This window comes from Colletotrichum spaethianum, assembly GCF_022836535.1.
Source record: "Colletotrichum spaethianum MAFF 239500 DNA, contig37, whole genome shotgun sequence".
Lineage (NCBI taxonomy): Eukaryota > Fungi > Ascomycota > Sordariomycetes > Glomerellales > Glomerellaceae > Colletotrichum > Colletotrichum spaethianum.
Genome location: NW_026054807.1, coordinates 186622 through 205255, shown reverse-complemented (window position 1 = coordinate 205255; position 18634 = coordinate 186622). Strand labels below are relative to the sequence as shown.

General features: G+C 58.0%; 5 protein-coding genes across 5 annotated transcripts; 4 read left to right on the top strand and 1 right to left on the bottom strand.

The window, feature by feature from the left end:
• Positions 1-4671: 4671 nt before the first annotated feature.
• Positions 4672-7179, top strand: ColSpa_10648 (RNA polymerase II subunit A C-terminal domain phosphatase SSU72; the record flags this gene model as incomplete). The annotated part of the gene is made up of 1 exon (XM_049276860.1): positions 4672-7179. The coding sequence occupies one exon, from the start codon at positions 4672-4674 to the stop codon at positions 7177-7179; it is 2508 nt and encodes an 835-aa protein (XP_049132817.1).
• Positions 7180-8583: 1404 nt separating this feature from the next.
• On the top strand, positions 8584-8929 carry ColSpa_10647 (uncharacterized protein; the record flags this gene model as incomplete). Its single annotated transcript, XM_049276859.1, has 2 exons — positions 8584-8777; positions 8884-8929. The coding sequence occupies 2 exons, from the start codon at positions 8584-8586 to the stop codon at positions 8927-8929; spliced, it is 240 nt and encodes a 79-aa protein (XP_049132816.1).
• A 2936-nt stretch (positions 8930-11865) lies between these two features.
• Positions 11866-14391, top strand: ColSpa_10646 (uncharacterized protein; the record flags this gene model as incomplete). Its single annotated transcript, XM_049276858.1, has 2 exons — positions 11866-12189; positions 12244-14391. The coding sequence occupies 2 exons, from the start codon at positions 11866-11868 to the stop codon at positions 14389-14391; spliced, it is 2472 nt and encodes an 823-aa protein (XP_049132815.1).
• A 246-nt stretch (positions 14392-14637) lies between these two features.
• ColSpa_10645 (uncharacterized protein) lies at positions 14638-17348 on the top strand (the record flags this gene model as incomplete). The annotated part of the gene is made up of 2 exons (XM_049276857.1): positions 14638-16770; positions 16824-17348. 2 exons carry the CDS (start codon positions 14638-14640, stop codon positions 17346-17348), a joined length of 2658 nt encoding a protein of 885 aa, XP_049132814.1.
• On the bottom strand, positions 14695-18526 carry ColSpa_10644 (condensin complex subunit 1; the record flags this gene model as incomplete). Its single annotated transcript, XM_049276856.1, has 5 exons — positions 14695-16785; positions 16836-17288; positions 17337-17602; positions 17656-18164; positions 18294-18526. 5 exons carry the CDS (start codon positions 18524-18526, stop codon positions 14695-14697), a joined length of 3552 nt encoding a protein of 1183 aa, XP_049132813.1.
• Between the last annotated feature and the right edge of the window lie 108 nt (positions 18527-18634).

The window sequence follows — 18634 nt, the reverse complement described above, 5'->3', positions numbered from 1 at the left end:
GGACATGGAACAGAAGGAGGAAGAGGAGAACGCCATAGCCGAGCGCGACGCGTTGAAGGAGGCGCGCCAGGTCGAAGAATTCCACGACCACGAGCTGCGTCTGCCGAAGGATAGCTCAGGCGTCACCGATGCCCCGACGATTCTGTTCGACGACCCCAAGGCCTCCTTCCTCAATTTCAAGCCACCACATGCGATGAAGATCACTTGCCTGACCATTGGCTCCAGGGGCGACGTCCAGCCCTACATTGCTCTGTGCAAGGGCCTCATCGCAGAGGGACATAAACCGCGTATCGCTACCCATGCCGAGTTCAAAGACTGGATTGAGGCCATGGCATTGAGTTTGCCAAGGTCGACGGTGACCCTGGTGAGCTCATGAGGCTCTGCATCGAGAACGGCACCTTCACCTGGGCCTTTTTGCGGGAGGCGAATTCCATGTTCCGCGGCTGGCTGGATGAGTTGCTGGTCTCAGCATGGGAGGCTTGCCAGGGCTCCGATCTTCTCATCGAGAGCCCCAGTGCCATGGCTGGCATTCACATTGCCGAGAAGCTCTCGATCCCCTACTTCAGAGCCTTCACCATGCCTTGGACCCGGACCAGGGCCTACCCTCATGCATTCGTTATGCCCGAATACAAGATGGGTGGTGCGTACAACTACATGACGTATGTCATGTTTGACAACATTTTCTGGAAGGCCACTGCCCATCAGGTCAACCGCTGGCGCAACAACACCCTCAAGCTGCCCAACACCAGCCTCGAGAAGATGCAGCCAAACAAGGTCCCGTTCCTCTACAACTTCTCCGAGTACGTCGTCGCGCCGCCTTTGGACTTTTCGGACTGGATCCGCGTCACCGGATACTGGTTCCTGGACGAGGGGTCGGACTTCCAGCCGCCCAAGGAACTCACCGACTTCATCGCCAAGGCGAGGGCAGACGAGAAGAAGCTTGTCTACGTGGGGTTCGGCTCCATCATCGTCAACGACACGGCTAAGATGACCCAAGAGGTGATTGATGCCGTTCTCAAGGCAGATGTCCGTTGTATCCTCTCCAAGGGCTGGTCGGACCGTGTAGCCAAGCAAGGCGACGCCGCGGCGAGCCCGAAGAAGGACGAGCCGGTCATGCCGCCCGAGATTTTCGTCATCAAGAGCGCGCCCCACGACTGGCTGTTCTCGCAGATTGACGCCGCCGCCCACCACGGCGGATCCGGCACGACGGGCGCCAGCTTGCGGGCCGGTATACCCACCATCATCCGACCATTCTTTGGCGACCAGTTCTTCTTTGGTGCTCGTGTAGAGGATATTGGTGTTGGCATCTGCCTGAAGAAGTGGGGAGCAGTTTCTTTCGCACGCGCCCTCTGGGAAGCTACGCACAACGACCGCATGATAGTCAAGGCCCGCGTGCTCGGTGAGCAGATTCGCAGTGTAGGTCCAACCCCTTGAAGAAGACGATCCAGATCCCGTCACGCTAACACACGATAGGAACACGGTGTGGCGAACGCCATCCAGTGCATCTACCGCGACATGGAGTACGCCACGAGCTTGATCAAGAGAAAGGCCGGCAAACACGCGCATGCCGAAGAAGACGAAGACGAGGAAGCCGAGGAGAGCTGGACCTTTATAGGAAACGACGAGCCCGACCCAGACATGACGACCAAGAAACTGTCAGAGATGGGCGCGCTCTCCGGCTTGCCGGAACACAAGCCTCTCGGCAACAGAGTGATTCGCGTGTCGCCCTCGGCCTCGCAGCAGGTCGTGTAGGATGCTGACCAGCAGCTGCACGGGGGGGCGCTGGAGGACAGCACGAGACGCGACTCGGGTCCGAAGCCGGCATCCGAGGTGGATGACCTGGGCCCGGATTGGGATCGCTTTGCGGACTTGGGGACTTTACTGGACTGAACGAACGAACGGAACATTGGGTGGACGGCGTTTTCACGGTATAGACGATGTAGGGAAGGGATTGCTTTTTTCTCTTCTTCATCTGGGTCGGAGTCGGGGGTGGTTGAGACGGGGGAACGGAACTCGACGACCGGGTGGCGGGGGTCGTGGCGTGACCAGAGGGGCTCTAGGGACACGGAATAAAGCCACGGGTTACCCATGGATAGAGGAGACATTAATACTCGATTATGATGACATTTTGAGCCGGACGGCCGGGAGGGCAGCTGTAGGATATGTGGGTGATGGCCACGAGTGTACGATGTTGGATGCCAACTGGGCCATTGAGATAATGAGACTTGATGCCAAAGACTCGGAACGCACGTAGAATGTCACTGCAGCTACCTGGGTGGACGATGTGGCCGCCAACCCGATGAAAGTTGGCTGACAGTTTTTTTGTACTTTGGCCTGGCCACCCAGGTAAAGGCAGCCCCGGTGGAGCTTGTCCACATACCTAGAGACCTTACCTTGGCGCGTGATGGAGGGGATAGGAACATGGCAGTATGTGCTTTGTGAATGGTTGTTATGGGCCTAATGTGATTGTTGGTAACCGTGGTTTGGACTTTGATGCCTTTCTTGATGCCGACGGAGTGACAGTCAGTATGAGTCCCTGCTGCATCTTGACACAGCACCCGCGTGAGTCATGTTCGGTACAAGAAGCATCTTTCGGCGGCAGCTTGATATTCACACACAATGTAGAGGGCGTGCGGTTGTGACTGGCTGGGGGAGAAAAAGTTGGAGATGGATCTCGGGCGTGCGTGTGTGTGTGTTCACGGCTGCTGCAGCCGTTGTGGAGAAAAGGAGACGAGACGCCCACGCACGCACGTTGAGGACGCAAGACAGGCACAGCACAGGAACGGGAGGAAAGGCATACGAGGGTGCGGATGGAGTTTGGGGGAACGGATGACAAGGGTGGAAAGGAAAAGAAAAGGAAAGGCAGAGCAGAGCAGAGCAGGGATCACCACCCGGCCACTTGGCTGTCGGCTGGTGCCACCAGGGAGGAGAAAAGCGCGAAGACGGGGTGAAGGGGAGGGGAGGGAGGGGAGGTGATGGAGGCGGGTACGGCGTTGGCAGAGGCAAGGTAGAATGGAGCGTGTTACGGCAGGTACAAATAGGCCATCGCATCCCACTCTTTCAGAAGGGGGGTGGCACGCTGATAGTGGTTGACGGACACCAAAAACGAAAAAAAAAGTCGCCTTTTGCCCCCTCTCTCTTTGCCAGCGCCGCCGCTAACTGGACCAACTTGTACCTCGAGAGCCCGGAGCCTGTACCCTAACTTGTCTTTTTTTAATTTCTCTTCTTGTAATTGTTGCTTGTAGCCGCCAGCCAGCGCACATCGCATCGCATCGCATCACGAAGACAATCCACACCACAGCTCAGACACGCAACAACGTCGACTTACACGAAATAATCCTACGCAAGGGCCACAGACCACTCGACCATCATCTTGCATCTCGCCTCGGTTTCACAACCCTCCCCCTCTCGACATTGATCTCGCATCATCCCGCAGCCTCGTGGCAAAAAGCGACGGACTGCTGAAGACACCAAGGGTACCTCGCCGAGCCGCACGAGATACTTGCACAGCTACCTACCTACCATCCAACCTACCTACCTTAGTCGCCTCTCCGCACATCGTACCCCACCCCAGACGGGACTCCAACTGCGACGGGGCGCGACTTGGCTCGAGCACACCACCTGCCTTCACCTCCTCACCTCACGGTACTCCACCCAGACTACCGGAACAATACAAATCCGAAACCTCGACCCACCCGGAGCTTTCGCTTGGCCTGTGCGCCCGAAGCATCCGACCCCACTCCGCCTTCGCCTGGGTTTCCCCCGTTGGCTCCTCGTTTCGTTGCCGGACCTCACCTTGCCTCACCTGCCCTTTCCGTTCGCGGTGTGCGTCACGGTTCGGCCCAGACCTGTCGTCCTCCCTCTCCACCAGAAACCCCCGAGCTCCAAAACCTCCTCTCCCCTAAACCCCAAGCGACTTGGACCTTCAACCCGCCCGAGAGCCGCAAACCCAACCAACGACTTGCACATCGCATCAGACCAGCAGCCCTCACTCCGCCCCTCCAACCGCCCCGACGCGCCACCCGATCAATAAACACGCAAGGCTCTCGCTTTGTGTCTTTTTTTGTTTTGTTTTTTGTATCTGGGATTCCAGCCTTTCCGTCCAATTTGCATCACGTCACCAAAAGTCAATTGCGCTTGAGAAGGCACCTGCGGATACCACACTTTCTGCCCGTGTCAGATTCCCGCTCGTTTCTTCTTCCATCCGCATCGTCGACCCAACGCTTGCTTTCCCCCATTCGCAACGCTCCACGCATCCCATCTCGACGCCACTCATCGTAACGCTCCAGAGCTTCCTCTTCTGTTGCGTCCCTGTCCCCCTTTCATCCCAGTAGCTTCGGGGCAATGGGATTGGCGACCGCACCGGCACCTTCTCTGATTGTTACTGGGGGAGTCTCACTAGGTTCGTCGCATCTTCTCCCTTCCCCCTCCCACTGTCGATACGTCATTGAAGTCGTCGTCGTCGTCGTCGTCGTCGTCGTCGTCGTCGTCGTCGTCGTGCCTACTGCCGCCGTCGTGTCTTTCGGCTCAACCACCCCCTTGCATCCTATGTTTGTCCTGCACGCGTGCCCTCTGCGCGTGTGCGCGCACGCGTCAAAGCTCACGAGGCTGACCTTTGCGTGTCGCTGTTGCAGACTTTTAGACAGTCCCCTCGAGTAGCCTGCCGTCATCATGGGCAAGCTACTCTCGCTCGGCGCAAGGCTGCGCTACCCGATCACTGTTACAAAACTACTCAAGAGCCCCGGCGACACCATCAAGAAGCAGGAGAGCATCCTCGAATACTCGTACAAGTCCATGCGCGAGTTCGGCGACCCCATCGCCGGCGAAACCTGGCAGGAGGAGGTGACGACCATCGCTGGCTGGGATAGTCCCGCCGAGGGTACCCTCAAGGAATGGCGCCTCAAGGAGGGCATGACCATCGCACGCGACGCGCCCTGCATGCTGGTCGAGGAGGCCTGCTCCCACGAGATCCAGTTCCAGGGCCTATGCGCCATCTGCGGCAAGGACATGACCGAGGTCAACTGGGCCAGCGACCAGCGCGATACCCAGCGCGCCACCATTAACATGACCCACGACCAGACCGGCCTCATGGTCAGTGGCGACCTGGCCGCCCGCGCCGAACACGAAACCCAGAAGCGTCTCCTGCGCCAGCGCAAGCTGAGCCTCGTTGTCGATCTCGACCAGACCATCATCCACGCCTGCATCGAGCCCACCGTCGGCGAGTGGATGGAGGATCCATCAAATCCAAACTACGAGGCTGTCAAGGACGTCAAGAGGTTCCAGCTCAACGACGAGGGCCCCAGGGGCATGGTCACCTCGGGATGCTGGTACTACATCAAGATGCGCCCCGGCCTCGCCGAGTTCCTCGAAAAGGTCGCCGAGCTGTACGAGCTCCACGTCTACACCATGGGAACACGCGCCTACGCCCTCAACATTGCCAAAATCGTCGATCCCCAGCAGAAGCTGTTCGGCAACCGCGTCATCAGCCGCGACGAGAACGGCAGCATGATTTCCAAGAGTCTCCAGCGCCTGTTCCCCGTCAACACCAACATGGTCGTCATCATCGACGACCGAGCCGACGTCTGGCCGAACAACCGGCCCAACCTCATCAAGGTTGTGCCGTACGACTTCTTCAAGGGCATCGGCGACATCAACTCGAGTTTCCTCCCCAAGAGGCAAGACATCCTGCCCGCGCCACCCGAACCAGAAGCGAAGCCTGCACCGGAAGCGCCCAAACCCGTCGAGACGAAACCAGAGGAAACACAGCCCAACGGCAAGGTGTCGGCCCTGGACGAGCTCGTCAAGATGAGCAGCGGCGACGACAAGGTGCTCCAGGCGGCGCAGACCGGAGAGCAGGAGAAGCTGCTGGAGCAGCAGATCAAGGAGAGGCCCCTTCTCCACATGCAGGAGGAGCTGGACAAGCAAGACGAGCAGAAGGAAAAGGCTACACAGGACGCCGAAGACGGCCCGCACATCATGACAGTACAACACCGATCCCAGGTCCTCCGCGACGACGATGCGGAGTTGATTTACCTACAGCAGCATCTTACCGAGCTGCACCAGAAGTTCTACGAGGAGTACGATGAGAAGCGCGCTGCTGCGCCGGCGCACTCGGCTCCGCGCAAAAAGCCCGGCGACGAGAACATCGACCTCGCCGCGGTCCCCGACGTCGGCTATGTCCTCGACACGATGAAGGCCTCGACTCTCCAAGGCACCACCATTGTGCTGTCCGGCCTCGTTCCCCTCGGCGTGGACGTGCTGCAGTCCGAGATCGGCATCCAGGCCATGAGTTTTGGTGCTCAAATATCCACCAGGGTGTCGAAGAAGGTCACACATCTCGTCATATCCACGTCACGGCCACGGACGCAAAAGGTCAGGCAGGCGGCCAAGATCCCCAGCATCAAGATTGTCAGCCAGAACTGGCTGTCGGACTGCCTGAGTCAATGGCAGCACGTTGACGAGACGCCCTACCTGGTAGAGGTCCACCCGGCGGACCGACGCCATCATGCCGCTTCCGAGACCACGGACGCCGACACGGTCTCCGACGTCGACGGCGATGATCTGTCGAGGCCGCACCTGACCATCATTGACGAGACGGGCGAGCACCGTATCCTCGAGGAAGACGAGGACGCCTCGGATGAAGACGACGGCGACCAAGACGGGGATGACGACAACCTGATGCCAGACTTTGAGGACGGCCAGACCAGCCCGATTGACGACCTTAAAACATTCGACTGGGAGGGCGTGGACGACGAGATGAAGGAGTTCCTCGGCAGCGACGACGATAGTTCGGATGCCGACACGGAGAGTCACAGCGGCGACACCGAGGCCGGCGACGAGCCGCCGCCATCGTCTCAAGACTCGGCGAACTCGTTCGCCGGTGGCGGCACCAAGAGAAAGGCAGCGGACGACGACACGGCTTCCGACGAAGGTGGAAGCGCCCTCTCCAAGAAGCAACGCGTGGCCAAGAGTCGCGGGGCCTCCAAGCTGAGCTCCGTCAGGACACCCAACGCCGAAGACAACGAATCGAGCAGCCTGCCCACCCCTCAAGTCACGGGCGACGAGGAGGACGTCTCGCTCGTGCCCGACGGCGGTGCGGTGGACGGGGGCGACGACTTTGACGAGGACGACCTTGAGGCCGACCTCGAGGCCGAGCTGGCGGCTGCCGGAGACGACTAGTGATACTTCCCGGGACTGAAGAGCCGCCGTCGACTCGGATGCATATACCGCGCTGGGCGAACGGGATTCTCGCGGGCGGTTCGCTGTGGTGGAGGAAAAGTTGGTTGGCTATGGTTTGTTCGGTTTATACCCAGCCTTTCCGTTGGCGACGCATGGCATGGAGTTGAGATGTGCAAATATTTGTAGGATTCACGTCGAGTATTTTTTTGGTTATTTGGGATGGCGAACTAGACGACAAGATGCCGGGTTGGACACTTGGTCGAGCCGAGCATAATGAATTCATTTCACGCGATTTCAATCTTTTCCTGTTCCTGTGAACCTTGCGACTTGCATGTAGTGGTGAGCTCTTCACCGTCGTCGGGCTCGGTGTGTTCGGTGTGTTTCGGTGTGCTCGGCCAGAGTGGATCTGTGGGTGCTCCCTTACATAAGCGATTGGCCAATTGAGCGAATCACCGTCGACCCGAAAACAATCACCTCAGGCACATCTTGCCGGGTCTCCCAAAGCTTGAATCCTCGAGAGCTCGACGACAGTCGACGACCACAAGCATCGCACGATTGCAACCCGCCTCTTGCCGTCGAACCGCCCGAACGAAAACGCGGAAAACCCTGCTCAATTGGACCTCGGAAACCATCGCCCGACGGAGCGATTGACGACAGCACGAAGCACACAAACCACCCTCACAAATCGAGCGCAGCCGACCGCGTTGGGGTCGGTAGGAACGATTGAGACAGGATGCCTCAGGATATGCCGCCCGTGGGGGGATACCAGGCTGTGCAGTACAAGGTGAGTTGGTTTTTTTGCCTTGTCGGTGGCAGACGGGAGGAATCGCAGGGGAGAGAGGGGTGCCGCAAGAGGGGGGTTGAGGGGCTGGAGAGCTTCGGGTGCGTGGGAGCGAACATGGCGATGCGCCGGAAGAGGAGGAAGAGGAGGAAGAGGCATTGAAGTGGTTTTTCTCGATGGGCTGGCTTCGTAGACCGTGCGAATGGCCCTGCGGTTGAGGATGTTGGGGGGACTGGGGCGAGAGACGGCCTCGGGGAAGGGGGAGCCACACGGCCGGACCACGGAGACGGAAACGACGAGGACTTTGGATGGGACTATGCTAATCACGTTGGGAAAACAGCGCAACCTGCCCGCCCGTGGATTCCGCCCCGGTACGATGCTGATCGGAATGGGACTGGTGATGGGATACGGATGGTACCACTTGATCAAGGGTATCCGGGAAGCCAAGTACGTTTGACCCTCGCTCACGATGCCTATGATGTTTATGCGGGAGGCCTTTGACGGCGCCGCGAGGTCTGGTTGTCGAGATACAGTGGAATTCTCGGACGCGAGGAGCACATATCAAGACTCTTCGGGAGCTCGCGGCAGCGGAAAAGACGAGAGCAAGACAAGATCGAGCAGTGATGGAGAGGCAGAGCCGGGAACACGTGCTGACGAACCGTAGCGAGCTCGCGCGCGAGAAGATGTGGGCGCGCATCCACCTCATCCCCCTCCTGCAGGCCGAGGAGGACCGCGACCAGGTCCGCAGGTGGTACGCCGACCAGGCGAGAGAGAAGGAGCTGCTGGGCGAGAACACCAAGGTCTACCACTCTGACAGGTACGTCGACTCCCCGGTTTCCGCGACCGCCGTCCCGTTGTCTGCGGACGGCGTCGGCGGGGAACGTGTCCCGGGGGGAGAAGCATGGCTGACGGGGGTGTCGCAGATTCGTCCGTCCCACTTTCGCCGTTGCGCCGCAGACCAAAAACTAGATTTAACCCTCGAACGCGCTGGAGAAGCTACTGGGGGATGTACGGGGTGGAGAAGAGGATTGGGGAAAAGAAGAGCCGGCGAGACGCCGGCGTTTGTACATGATACTTTTTCGGGAGGGAGAGAATCAAGACGTGTTGAATCAACCTGCGGTCTGTACGGTATGCGTGCCCGGCTAATATGTGGGTGAGAGTCATATGATATGCTGCTCCTGGTCACGGTAGCGTCCGATGCGGCTGTGGACGCTGGCTGTGTAATCTTGGCATCGGCTTCGTCGGTGACGAGGTGTTGGCATATATGACTTTCTTCGGGACAGACGGACTGCCGTTGTGAAGCCGTAGAGGCGACGATGCTGCAAGGATGTGTCAGCTGTCGCTTACGCGCGGCTTTGGGGCCTTGGGGAGGTTAAAGTTGCAGTGAAGATCCGGCGACGTTCAAGGCCCTCATACATCCAGCAGAGCCTCACCTCCGTATTGGCAGCGATTCTGAAAGTCCCTGCTGGCCTCCTTTACGGCCGCATGGGAGGTGGCCCCGTCATACCGTCCACGACCACAAATGCCTCCTCTCGATTTGACATGTGAGTGCTATCCCTCCCTCCACAATTAGCAAGCGCGGGTTCGTGGGCGATGAAGACATGGCAGTGCCGTCGTTGTTGCTTGGGATAATGGAAAGGTCGGAGCTGAGCCCAGGCGGCACTCTGAGGCGGCTCTTGCATGTCGTATCGCGTAGGCCACGGTTTGCCGGTTGAGAACATACTTCCAGGTCGTTTGGGGGGGGGGGTTTAAAATTGCAGTGAAAGAATGCACCGGTGTACTCGGTGTACACGGCAGGTGCACTGCAGGCCATTGATTGGGCTTATTCCCACCCCAGCGCCCGCCCGCTGTGGCGAAGACACCGATAATCCAGAAGTGGAAAAATGCAGGTGTCGTGCAAGACCTGGATTGGTGCCTTCACCTTTGCTCGAACAAAACTCATCTTGAACGCTTCAAGGCAAAGATGATAAAATCGATTTGCGGGTGGCCAGTCGCATGTGCCTTGCTTCCTCCTGCTGGACATCAACAACGGTACGCTTGATATTATCACCATCGCCTTCATCTAGGTCATCGCACAGGTCTGGCTCGAGTCTCTGTAAAAGAGTGGCTGCAGTAGTGTGGGGCACTCCGAATGGGACAAGGTTGCGGATGAGCCAGCCCGGCTCGGGTCCTAGGAAGTCTTCGTCTTCTGACCTCGAGATGGGTTAAAGTTGCAGTGAAAAACCGTAGGGCTGTCTGCAAGAGCGGTAAAATCGGAGTGGGCCTCGGTCATGATGGTGAGCCTATCAGCGTCAACCTCTTGAGTTCTCGGCGTGAGTCAATAATGCAGTGGCAACAGGCAACTGGAGAGTCGGAGAGTCCGGTCCTACCCTCATCCAAGGCTTGGTTCGGCTTGATTCGTTGTGGAGCCTTTGAGCGTGTTGAAAATGCAGTGAAGACGGAGTTTTGACAACTCCCACTTTGAGTTCCCAGGTTCTCGACTGTACAGCTTAGCCTATTATACGTCCCAACTAGGCTCTTTTGCCTCGGAACAGCCCCCCTAGATTCGATATAGGTAGCACTGTACAATTAAGTTTGATTGGCTACTCTTGCTATAGCAGGTCATGCAGGCCTATCAAGATGAGAAGCAAAGTATCCGCCACGGCTACTGCCCCCTAGACGAGACTTCCTTCGGGAATTCAGTCTGTATCAATACCCGCCTCACATGGGCTCATCCAAGGTTTTTAAGGGATTATGGCATGCTACGAGTCTCGCTTACAATGTGGTTTTCTTCAGTAAACCTCGCCTGTGGCCTCGCCTCTAGCAAGTCGATAAACTAAAAGTTTGCAAAGCAATCTGCGGATTCGAAACAATGTTTCAACTTTTTACTTTTATCATCTTCAGTCCAGCTTGTTGCACTGTTTGTACTACAGAGATGCCAAGTCGACTCATTCACCTCTTTCATAGTCATAGAATTGACTGTAGGAAGTATCAAGGCAAGGTTTGGAAGGAAGTTAGTTTTTGATCATTTCGTAGTTGAGCTATATCCAAGGACAAAGGATTGCGTAGTATATACCCTGGTGGGCGGCTTAGATACGCTCGACTTGGGGTAAGTTGAACGAAATTGGCCCGTGGCAAGCCCTGCATAATCCTGAACTTTGCCAACTATGGACAACTTCATACTATATCGAAGTATTTTGCGACTCTAAAGAGGTCTCGCCATTGTCAGACGCAGCTCAGCCTTTGCTGATTTTCAAGAACAGTCTCCAAAACTAGTATATCCGCTCGCCACCAAACCTGGACTAGCAGTACTTCTCTTCTACCAGTCACTTCCACTTCACGGATTTGTTGGAGTCGAGCAGACACGGGTCAATTACCAGGTTGGATTTTCACACCAGTATCATTATTAATGAAGCTTGGCTGAACGTGAAAAGGGGTGGGTTAACAACTGGGGCAGGACATTGGCCGTGGCGACAAATCCCTCTCTTTTGTCGCGTTTTTGAAGACTGGATTACTGTAACGCTTGCACTTGAGGAAAACCTACAGCAAGTGGGTTCTCAGACTCGGCGAAGCAACGTCATGCTTGCTGCTCAGCCAGGCAGACAGGCATCTTGTACCCTCGTATAACCTCTCGGTCCGCGGGTTCGGCTGGGTGCGAGCTTCCCGCGGCAGTCGTATGTGGGGTTCCCCACAAATCACCCCAACTAAAGCTTCTTTGACTAACACGTCGAGCCTTGGACATGAACGAAAAGGGATTGACCTTGGCCTCAGGGGAACCTATGGGAGTAAAAACGAATATAAGACCGCTTCACGACTCGTAGAGAATAGTTTTTTTATTCAAGAAATGACTGCATCCTCCGACTTACATTCGTTCTTACCATCGTCAGTCTTTAGCTCAACCGTGTTTCCATTGTACTTTCGCCATCATGGTATTATCACCTAGATTCAGGACCATCCTAACTGGCACCTTATCCGGCTTGATCAGCCTGGCCAATGCCCTTCCTACATCTCAGAGGCCCGTGATCGTCCCTAAGTCGACGCAAGACTTCTTTGAGAATGGAACCGTCATCTATGGGACCAACGACAGTACAACTCTCATTTCCGACGGCACAGCTCCTGCTATCGTGGTTCTCGATTACGGCCAAAATGTAGAAGGTCACCCTACATTCGAGGTGGTCTCTACCTCTGGCAATACCTCTGGTCTTGAGATCTCATATGCAGAAAGCAAGGCTGTTCTCGACTTGTACATGGTGACCAGCCCTGATACCCTCTGAGTTGCAAACGTGACGACTAACACAGCACAGAGCGACGGCCCCCTACCCCTCGCCGCGGCTATGGACAATTACAGAGTGAACCAGTACAATATTACCAGCCCATCCGTCATCACAAACCGCCTCATCCAAGGCGCCTTCCGCTACCAGAAGCTCAATCTCTCAACGGCAGGGTCTCTGCAACTCCGCAACATCGGCGTCAAGCCCACGACATCCACCACGCCCCTCACTCGGCTCCCCGGTTCCTTCGAGTGCTCTGATGAAGACCTCACGCGCATTTGGAAAGTCGGCGCAAGAACGGTCCAGCTCACCGAGATCCCCAAAAACTCCATCCCCGACTTCCTCCAGGTCACCGAGGAGGGAGCCTATGCCGAAAGCCAGGCTCCTCAGGCCTTGGCTGGCGCAGTTGCCGCTCAGCTCCTCAATTACCGTGTCGATGTGCAGGTCAAGCCCGTCAAAGGCGGCTTCGGAGTCGCAGCGCTATGTGATACGCTCAACAGCTGCGTCTACATCTCCTTCGACCTGATCCAGAACACCGTCACAGCGCACGCCGGCTCAACGACCTTGGATGCCCTCCTCGCAACATCCCCTCTTCCCTCCAGCGTCGCCCTCGACACCTGGCACGCGGTCCACATCGACGTCGCCACGCCGTCTGTCACAGTCACCCTCGACTCGCTCCCGGTTCTCAACCTGACCCAAACAGCCCGGTTCTTCGGCTCCTTCGGCCTCGGCGCCTCGTTCGGGCACGCGGCTTACTTCCGCAACCTCACGGCCAGCACGCCCACCGGCGAGGTCATCTACACCAACCCGCTGACGTCGCCCTCCTTCCTGGCAGACTTCATGATGGGCACGAACCCGGCGGACACCATTGTCGACGGCTCGCGCCGCGACAGGATCGCGTACACGGGCGACCTCGACGTGGCTGTCGGCGCCGCCTTTGCGAGCACATACGGCACACCCTTCATCGACGGGTCCCTCGACCTCCTGGGCTCGTACCAAGCGTCGCCGGGCTTCTTCATCCCAACCGCCAAAATCCAACAAGCCCCGCTGGCCTCGCCGTTGGACGTGAACATCACGGGGCTCATCGGCTACTCCTTCAACTTCGTCACCGCCCTCGCCCAGAACTACGAGATGAGAGGCAACCTCACCTTCGCCAAGCAGTGGGCGCCCCACGTCATGAAGATGCTGGACTGGGCCGACTCCCAGACCCTCCCCAACGGACTCTTCAACGTCTCGGACGCGTCCTTTGGTGGCGACTGGAACTACTACGACCCGGTCCAGTCCGGCGCCGTGACCAAGTTCAACGCCGTGTACGCCTACTCCCTGCAGCAATCCCTACTCCTCCTCCAAGACGCGGGCGTGAACACCACGATATACCAATCCCGGCTCGAGGCCCTCCGCACCTCCATCAACGCAAACCTCTGGAGCGACGACCTGGGCGCCTACGTCATGTCCGAGACCCTCACCACGGGCTTCGCCCAAGACGCCAACGCCCTCGCGATCCTTGCCGGCGTCCCATCCCCGGACGTCACCCCGAGAGTCCTCTCCACCCTCTCCGACGCCCTGCTCCTCCCCGCCGGACCCCTCGCCTTCTCCCCCTCCACCGCCGCGTCCGGCTTCGCGAAGAAGATCAGCCCCTACGCCTCGGCCTACCACCTCCGCGCCGCGCTCGCCTCGCGCGACGCGCCCACCGCAAAGGCCCTCCTCAAGACCCTCTGGGCCCCCATGGCGGACCCGACCCATGCGAACTACACGGGGTGTTTCTGGGAGACACTCGACGCCGACGGGGCGCCCGGGCTGGGGACCGTGACGTCCTTGTGCCACGGGTGGGCCGCGGGGCCGACGGCGGAACTAAGCAAGTTTGTCCTGGGCGTGCAGCCTGCCAAGCCCGGCTTCGCCGAGTGGAAGGTCGAGCCGCAGACGCTGGGGCTGGCGTGGGCTCGCGGCCGGTATCCGACGGCGCGCGGGGACGTGCGTGTTGATTGGCGGTTCGAGGATGGGTTGTTGCGGATGGAGGTTGAGAGTCCCGCCGGTACCAAGGGGATGGTGTACCTGCCTCAGCCGTTGGCGAAGGGGCTCAATGGGTCTGTTGTCCGTGTCAATGGTGCTGTTAGGAACGCGACACAGTTCGAGGTCAACGGAGGCGATGCGTTTGTGCTGACGCAGGAACTCCAGGGGTAGAGGAGGTTAAGAGGGCCTCAGTCTCTACCGAGCTGTAATCTATAATCAGACACGATGACCAGTCAGTCACAGCTTAGTTGGAACGTAGTCGCACAATTCCACACCCAACGAGGGAAAAAAAGTAATATGATCAAAATCAATTCATCAACGTCATTAAGTCTCATCATCCATACAGTGGTATACCCAAAGTGACGCAAGTCAAGCAGCCCACCACCCAGATCCAACAAGAACCGCCAACGCCGACCCATGACCCTAGTACTACACGGCCACAAGGCCAGCTTACAACGCCTTTGCACCGTCCCCTCACGCCTGGAGCTGGACGACTCTGAAGCCCTCGGAGACGGTCTTGGTGATCTCCTCGTTCTTGTGCTGCAGCAGTCCCAGGGCGAAAGCAACGTCGTTCCACTGGCGCTCCGTCTCGCAGCGGGTGAGCCTGGCCGCGAGCTTGTCGGCCAGCTGCTTGGCGTGCTTGTCCTTCTCGACGAAGCCCAGGAGGAACCGGATGATCCTGCGGAAGCTCTCCTCCTCCAGGTTCTTCTCGGCGGACAGCAAGCTGAACATGTCGACAAAGTGGTTGTAGACGGCATTGTCCTTGGTGCTGAGCTCGGTGAAGAACATCCTTGCCAGGTCGGCGATGCGGCGGTCCTCATCCTCGAGGCACTTGGCCATCTCACCCAGCTGACCCTTAACCTTGACCTGACCGGCGAGAATGAGGAAGGTCAGCGTCATCAAGCAAGTACGCTTGACAGACTGGTCCTTGTCAGCCAGACGGCGGTACAAGAAGTCCGTGTTTTCGTCGATGAGGTGGTTGAAGCACACGGCCATGTCACCAAGAGCGATGACGGCGTTCGAGCGGACGGTGGCATCGGTCGAGCGCTCCATGATGGTGATGAGCAGCGGCAGGTTGGCCTCGCAGTACTCGGAGCTGACGCACATGAGCTTGGCGAGGCAGAGAGTGGCAGCAGCCTGCAGCCCCTTGTCGGCATACGTGGTGTTGTTGGCGCAAATTTCCGACACCAGAGGTCCGAACTGTGCCAGCAGAGACTCGGGGCCGAACAAAAGCTCTCGCTCACGAATGTGGGCCATGGCCTCGGTGAAGTCGTCCTCGGTCGTGCCGCCAATGAGGTCCAGGTCATCGGGCTCGTCCTTCTTGCCTGCCTGGGCCGTCGACTTGTCGGCGGTCTTCTCCTTCTCCTGCTCCTGCTTACGGCGCTTGAAGTCTTGTTCGCAGAGTTCCAGGTGCACAATTTGCTTGATAGCAACGTGGCCGACGATAAACAAAAGCTGGGACAGACCGATGGCGGCGTCGCGCTTCTTCGGCTGCGACGCAGGGGGAACGATCGTCTCGTTTCCGTCCTCGTCCGTCTGCACAGACTGACTCTCATCTCGCGACGCTGGCCTGGAGCTTGGCTGCGAGCTAGGCTGAGAGCTTGCTCGCGACTGAGGAGCAGCAAAAACTTGCTTGGTCTTGTGGCGGATGATGTCGGAGCAGAGGGTGTCAGGGTGCTTGGAAATGGCGTAGATGGCATTGATGGCCTGCTCAGCGACACCATACCACTCCTTGCTTTCGGACGGAACCTCGGTGATGGAGGCCAGCTTGGACAGAACAGCATGGTCGTTTGGCAGCCTGGAGAACTTGACGGCAGATTCTTTTGCTTGTCGGCCGGTGGGGTTGATCCGGCGAAGAGCAATGCAGGTGTACTTGGCCAGCTGGAGATCGGCACGGCCGTGAGAGCCCAAGCCAGTCCGCAGCATAGTCTCCATCTCCCCAACCACGATCTCGGGGTTGGCAGTCGCGAGCATGCCCAGCACGATGATGGCACCACGACGTTGCGTCCTGGAGATCTCGCGCTTTTGTACGCCGTACACCTGCCAGAGCTTGGCAATGACAACTTCGGGAATCAAGCCCTGCTTCATCATGGTGCTGAGCAACTGCTCCAGCGACGTCAACTCGGCCGGGGTGGCACCAAAGGTCAGACTGATCATGTTGCGGGCGATGAAGTTGGCCGCATCGTTCGAGCTGAAAGAGTCGGGGGCCTCAAAGAACAGACGCTTGTAGACATCGATGAGATGGCTCTGGACGCCCTTGCCCTCGTCGCTGTTGCCCTTGGTCCAGATCAAACGCAGCATACGGCGGATGCCGACCTTGTTTTGCTCAATGTTGTATGCATCGCCAATCTCAAAGTAGTCCATGGCCTCGATGACTTCACTCTTGTTGCGGGAGCCAAGCAGCTGGCAGACGGTGCCGGTGGCCTCGTGGAGGACGTCAATGAACTTCAAGGCCTCGGAGTAGTATCGTTTGGTGAGAGTGAGCTTCTCGATGGCCTCGGACGTGGCAGCCTCCTCCCGCGCCTTACGAACCGCCTCGAACTTTTGCTCGTCGGTCATGGGCTTCTGGGGGACTGCTCAATTTGCGTCGCTTCGTCTAGCAGCTCATTGTCGACGGTGGTGTTGGCTCCTTCGCCAAGACCAGGGGCTCCCTCGGGAGGCTGCAATGCGTTGAGCTCTTCGTCAACCTTGTCAAGACGCGCTTGCCAGTCTTTGCGAGAAAGCTGGGCGCCGTGCATGACGGTAAATGGATGTGTCTTGATCAGAGCGCCAAGAAGCTTGATGGCATTCCTCCTGACGTGGCTGCTCTTGTCCTCGAGACTTCTGCAGGCCATTTCGGCAGCGCGTTGGCGTCGCTTGGGGAACTTTTGCTCGAGGTCGCACAGCTTGACGTAGACCTGAATGGCTCTGCATCGGCAGTAGGGGTTTATGTCGAGGAATCGCTCCTCCAACACGTCGAAGAAGGCGTTGAGTTGAGACTTGTGGTTCTCACCACGCTCGTCCTGCTTGACCAGGTGGGCAATCATGTTTCCGCAGACCTCGATGAGGGCGCAGCGCAGTGTGTAAGACTAGGACTGTCAGAACTAGTTTCCGCCAAGAGGAAACGGCATTCTTACCTCGCTGTCTAGCTGCTTCGCGAGCATGGTCATTTGTTTGATGACGAGTCTGGGGGCCAGCTCAGAGAGCTTGACAACGAACTGGGAGACGGATTTGGGGCCCTTTGTGTCGTTTGTGTTGAACTCCTTGTTACTGAGCTCGCGCAGGATTTCGTCGGCCAGCTGGGGGTAGTCATAGGTCTCTGCCAGAATGTAGAGGAACTCGGCCATGGGCTCGGAAAGGTGCTCAAAATAGGTTAAGTTTTGGACAATGGAAATCTGCGCCGCTGTGTGATGTCAGTTTCAAGACCGGCGCAGGGTGCGGCGTCGCAGAACCTACCATAGGCGTGGCCATGGTGCTTCACGGCAATGCAGAGCACCTTGAAGGCGTGCATGCGGATGGATGTGCTCTTGACGCGCTGCTCGCTCTCGAGGATCATGTAGACGGGGCGGGTCAGCAGGCCGATAAAGGTGTCTCTTTCCGAGGTGGTCAGGAAGATCTTGGATAGCTTCAGCTTGAGGACCTTGCTCATGATGTCGAGAGCGGACTGCAGCTGTGTTGCCGAGTCCCAGACGCCGTCCTGCTTTGGCGCATTCTTCTTGGGCTTCCCGCGGCCTCTGGCGACGGGCGCTGTTGATGATTTTTCGGCGGCCTTGGTCTCGGCGGCGGCGATGGTCCATTGCAAAAGGAAGCCGTAGATCTCAAGAAGCTGCTTGTGGTGAGCGAGGGTCTCCTGTTCGTCGGGGGACTCGAGGTCGTGGTTTATGGCATCGCCCTCGGCGGCGAGGCCGGACATGACGAGGTCGAAGATCTTGCTGAGGGCATGCGTCGGCAGGAAGGCGGTATACCTGGAGGGTTTGAACAGTTCAGAATCAAGCTCTTGTGAGGGGTCATGGTCATGGTCATGTTGGGGCCTGGAGGAGTGGAAAGACGATGAAAGGGAGGGGTCTGAAGGATGAAGGGAGATGGGTGCGCACTTTAGAAGGAATTGCAGCGAGTCGAGATGGGCGCTGCGGGTGATGGCCTCGGGGTTCTCGGCGACGGCGTCAACGATGGGGTTGAGGACCGGGTTGACGACGGCGGCGGTAAGACCTTCGGGGTCATTTTCGTAGTCGAAGAGGGAGCCATCTGCCTCGGGCGTCGGGATGCTGGCGGGATCACTCATGTAATGCTTGAGAGCATCGTTGATGTCGAATGCGACCGAGTCCATGGCTGCGGTCTGGTTGAGGTGTGCGCACCCAGCGACGAAACTCGATCAAAAGGCGGGGGAGACGGGAGGAAAGAGAATGAAGACGAAGAAATAGGACCAAGCAAAGGT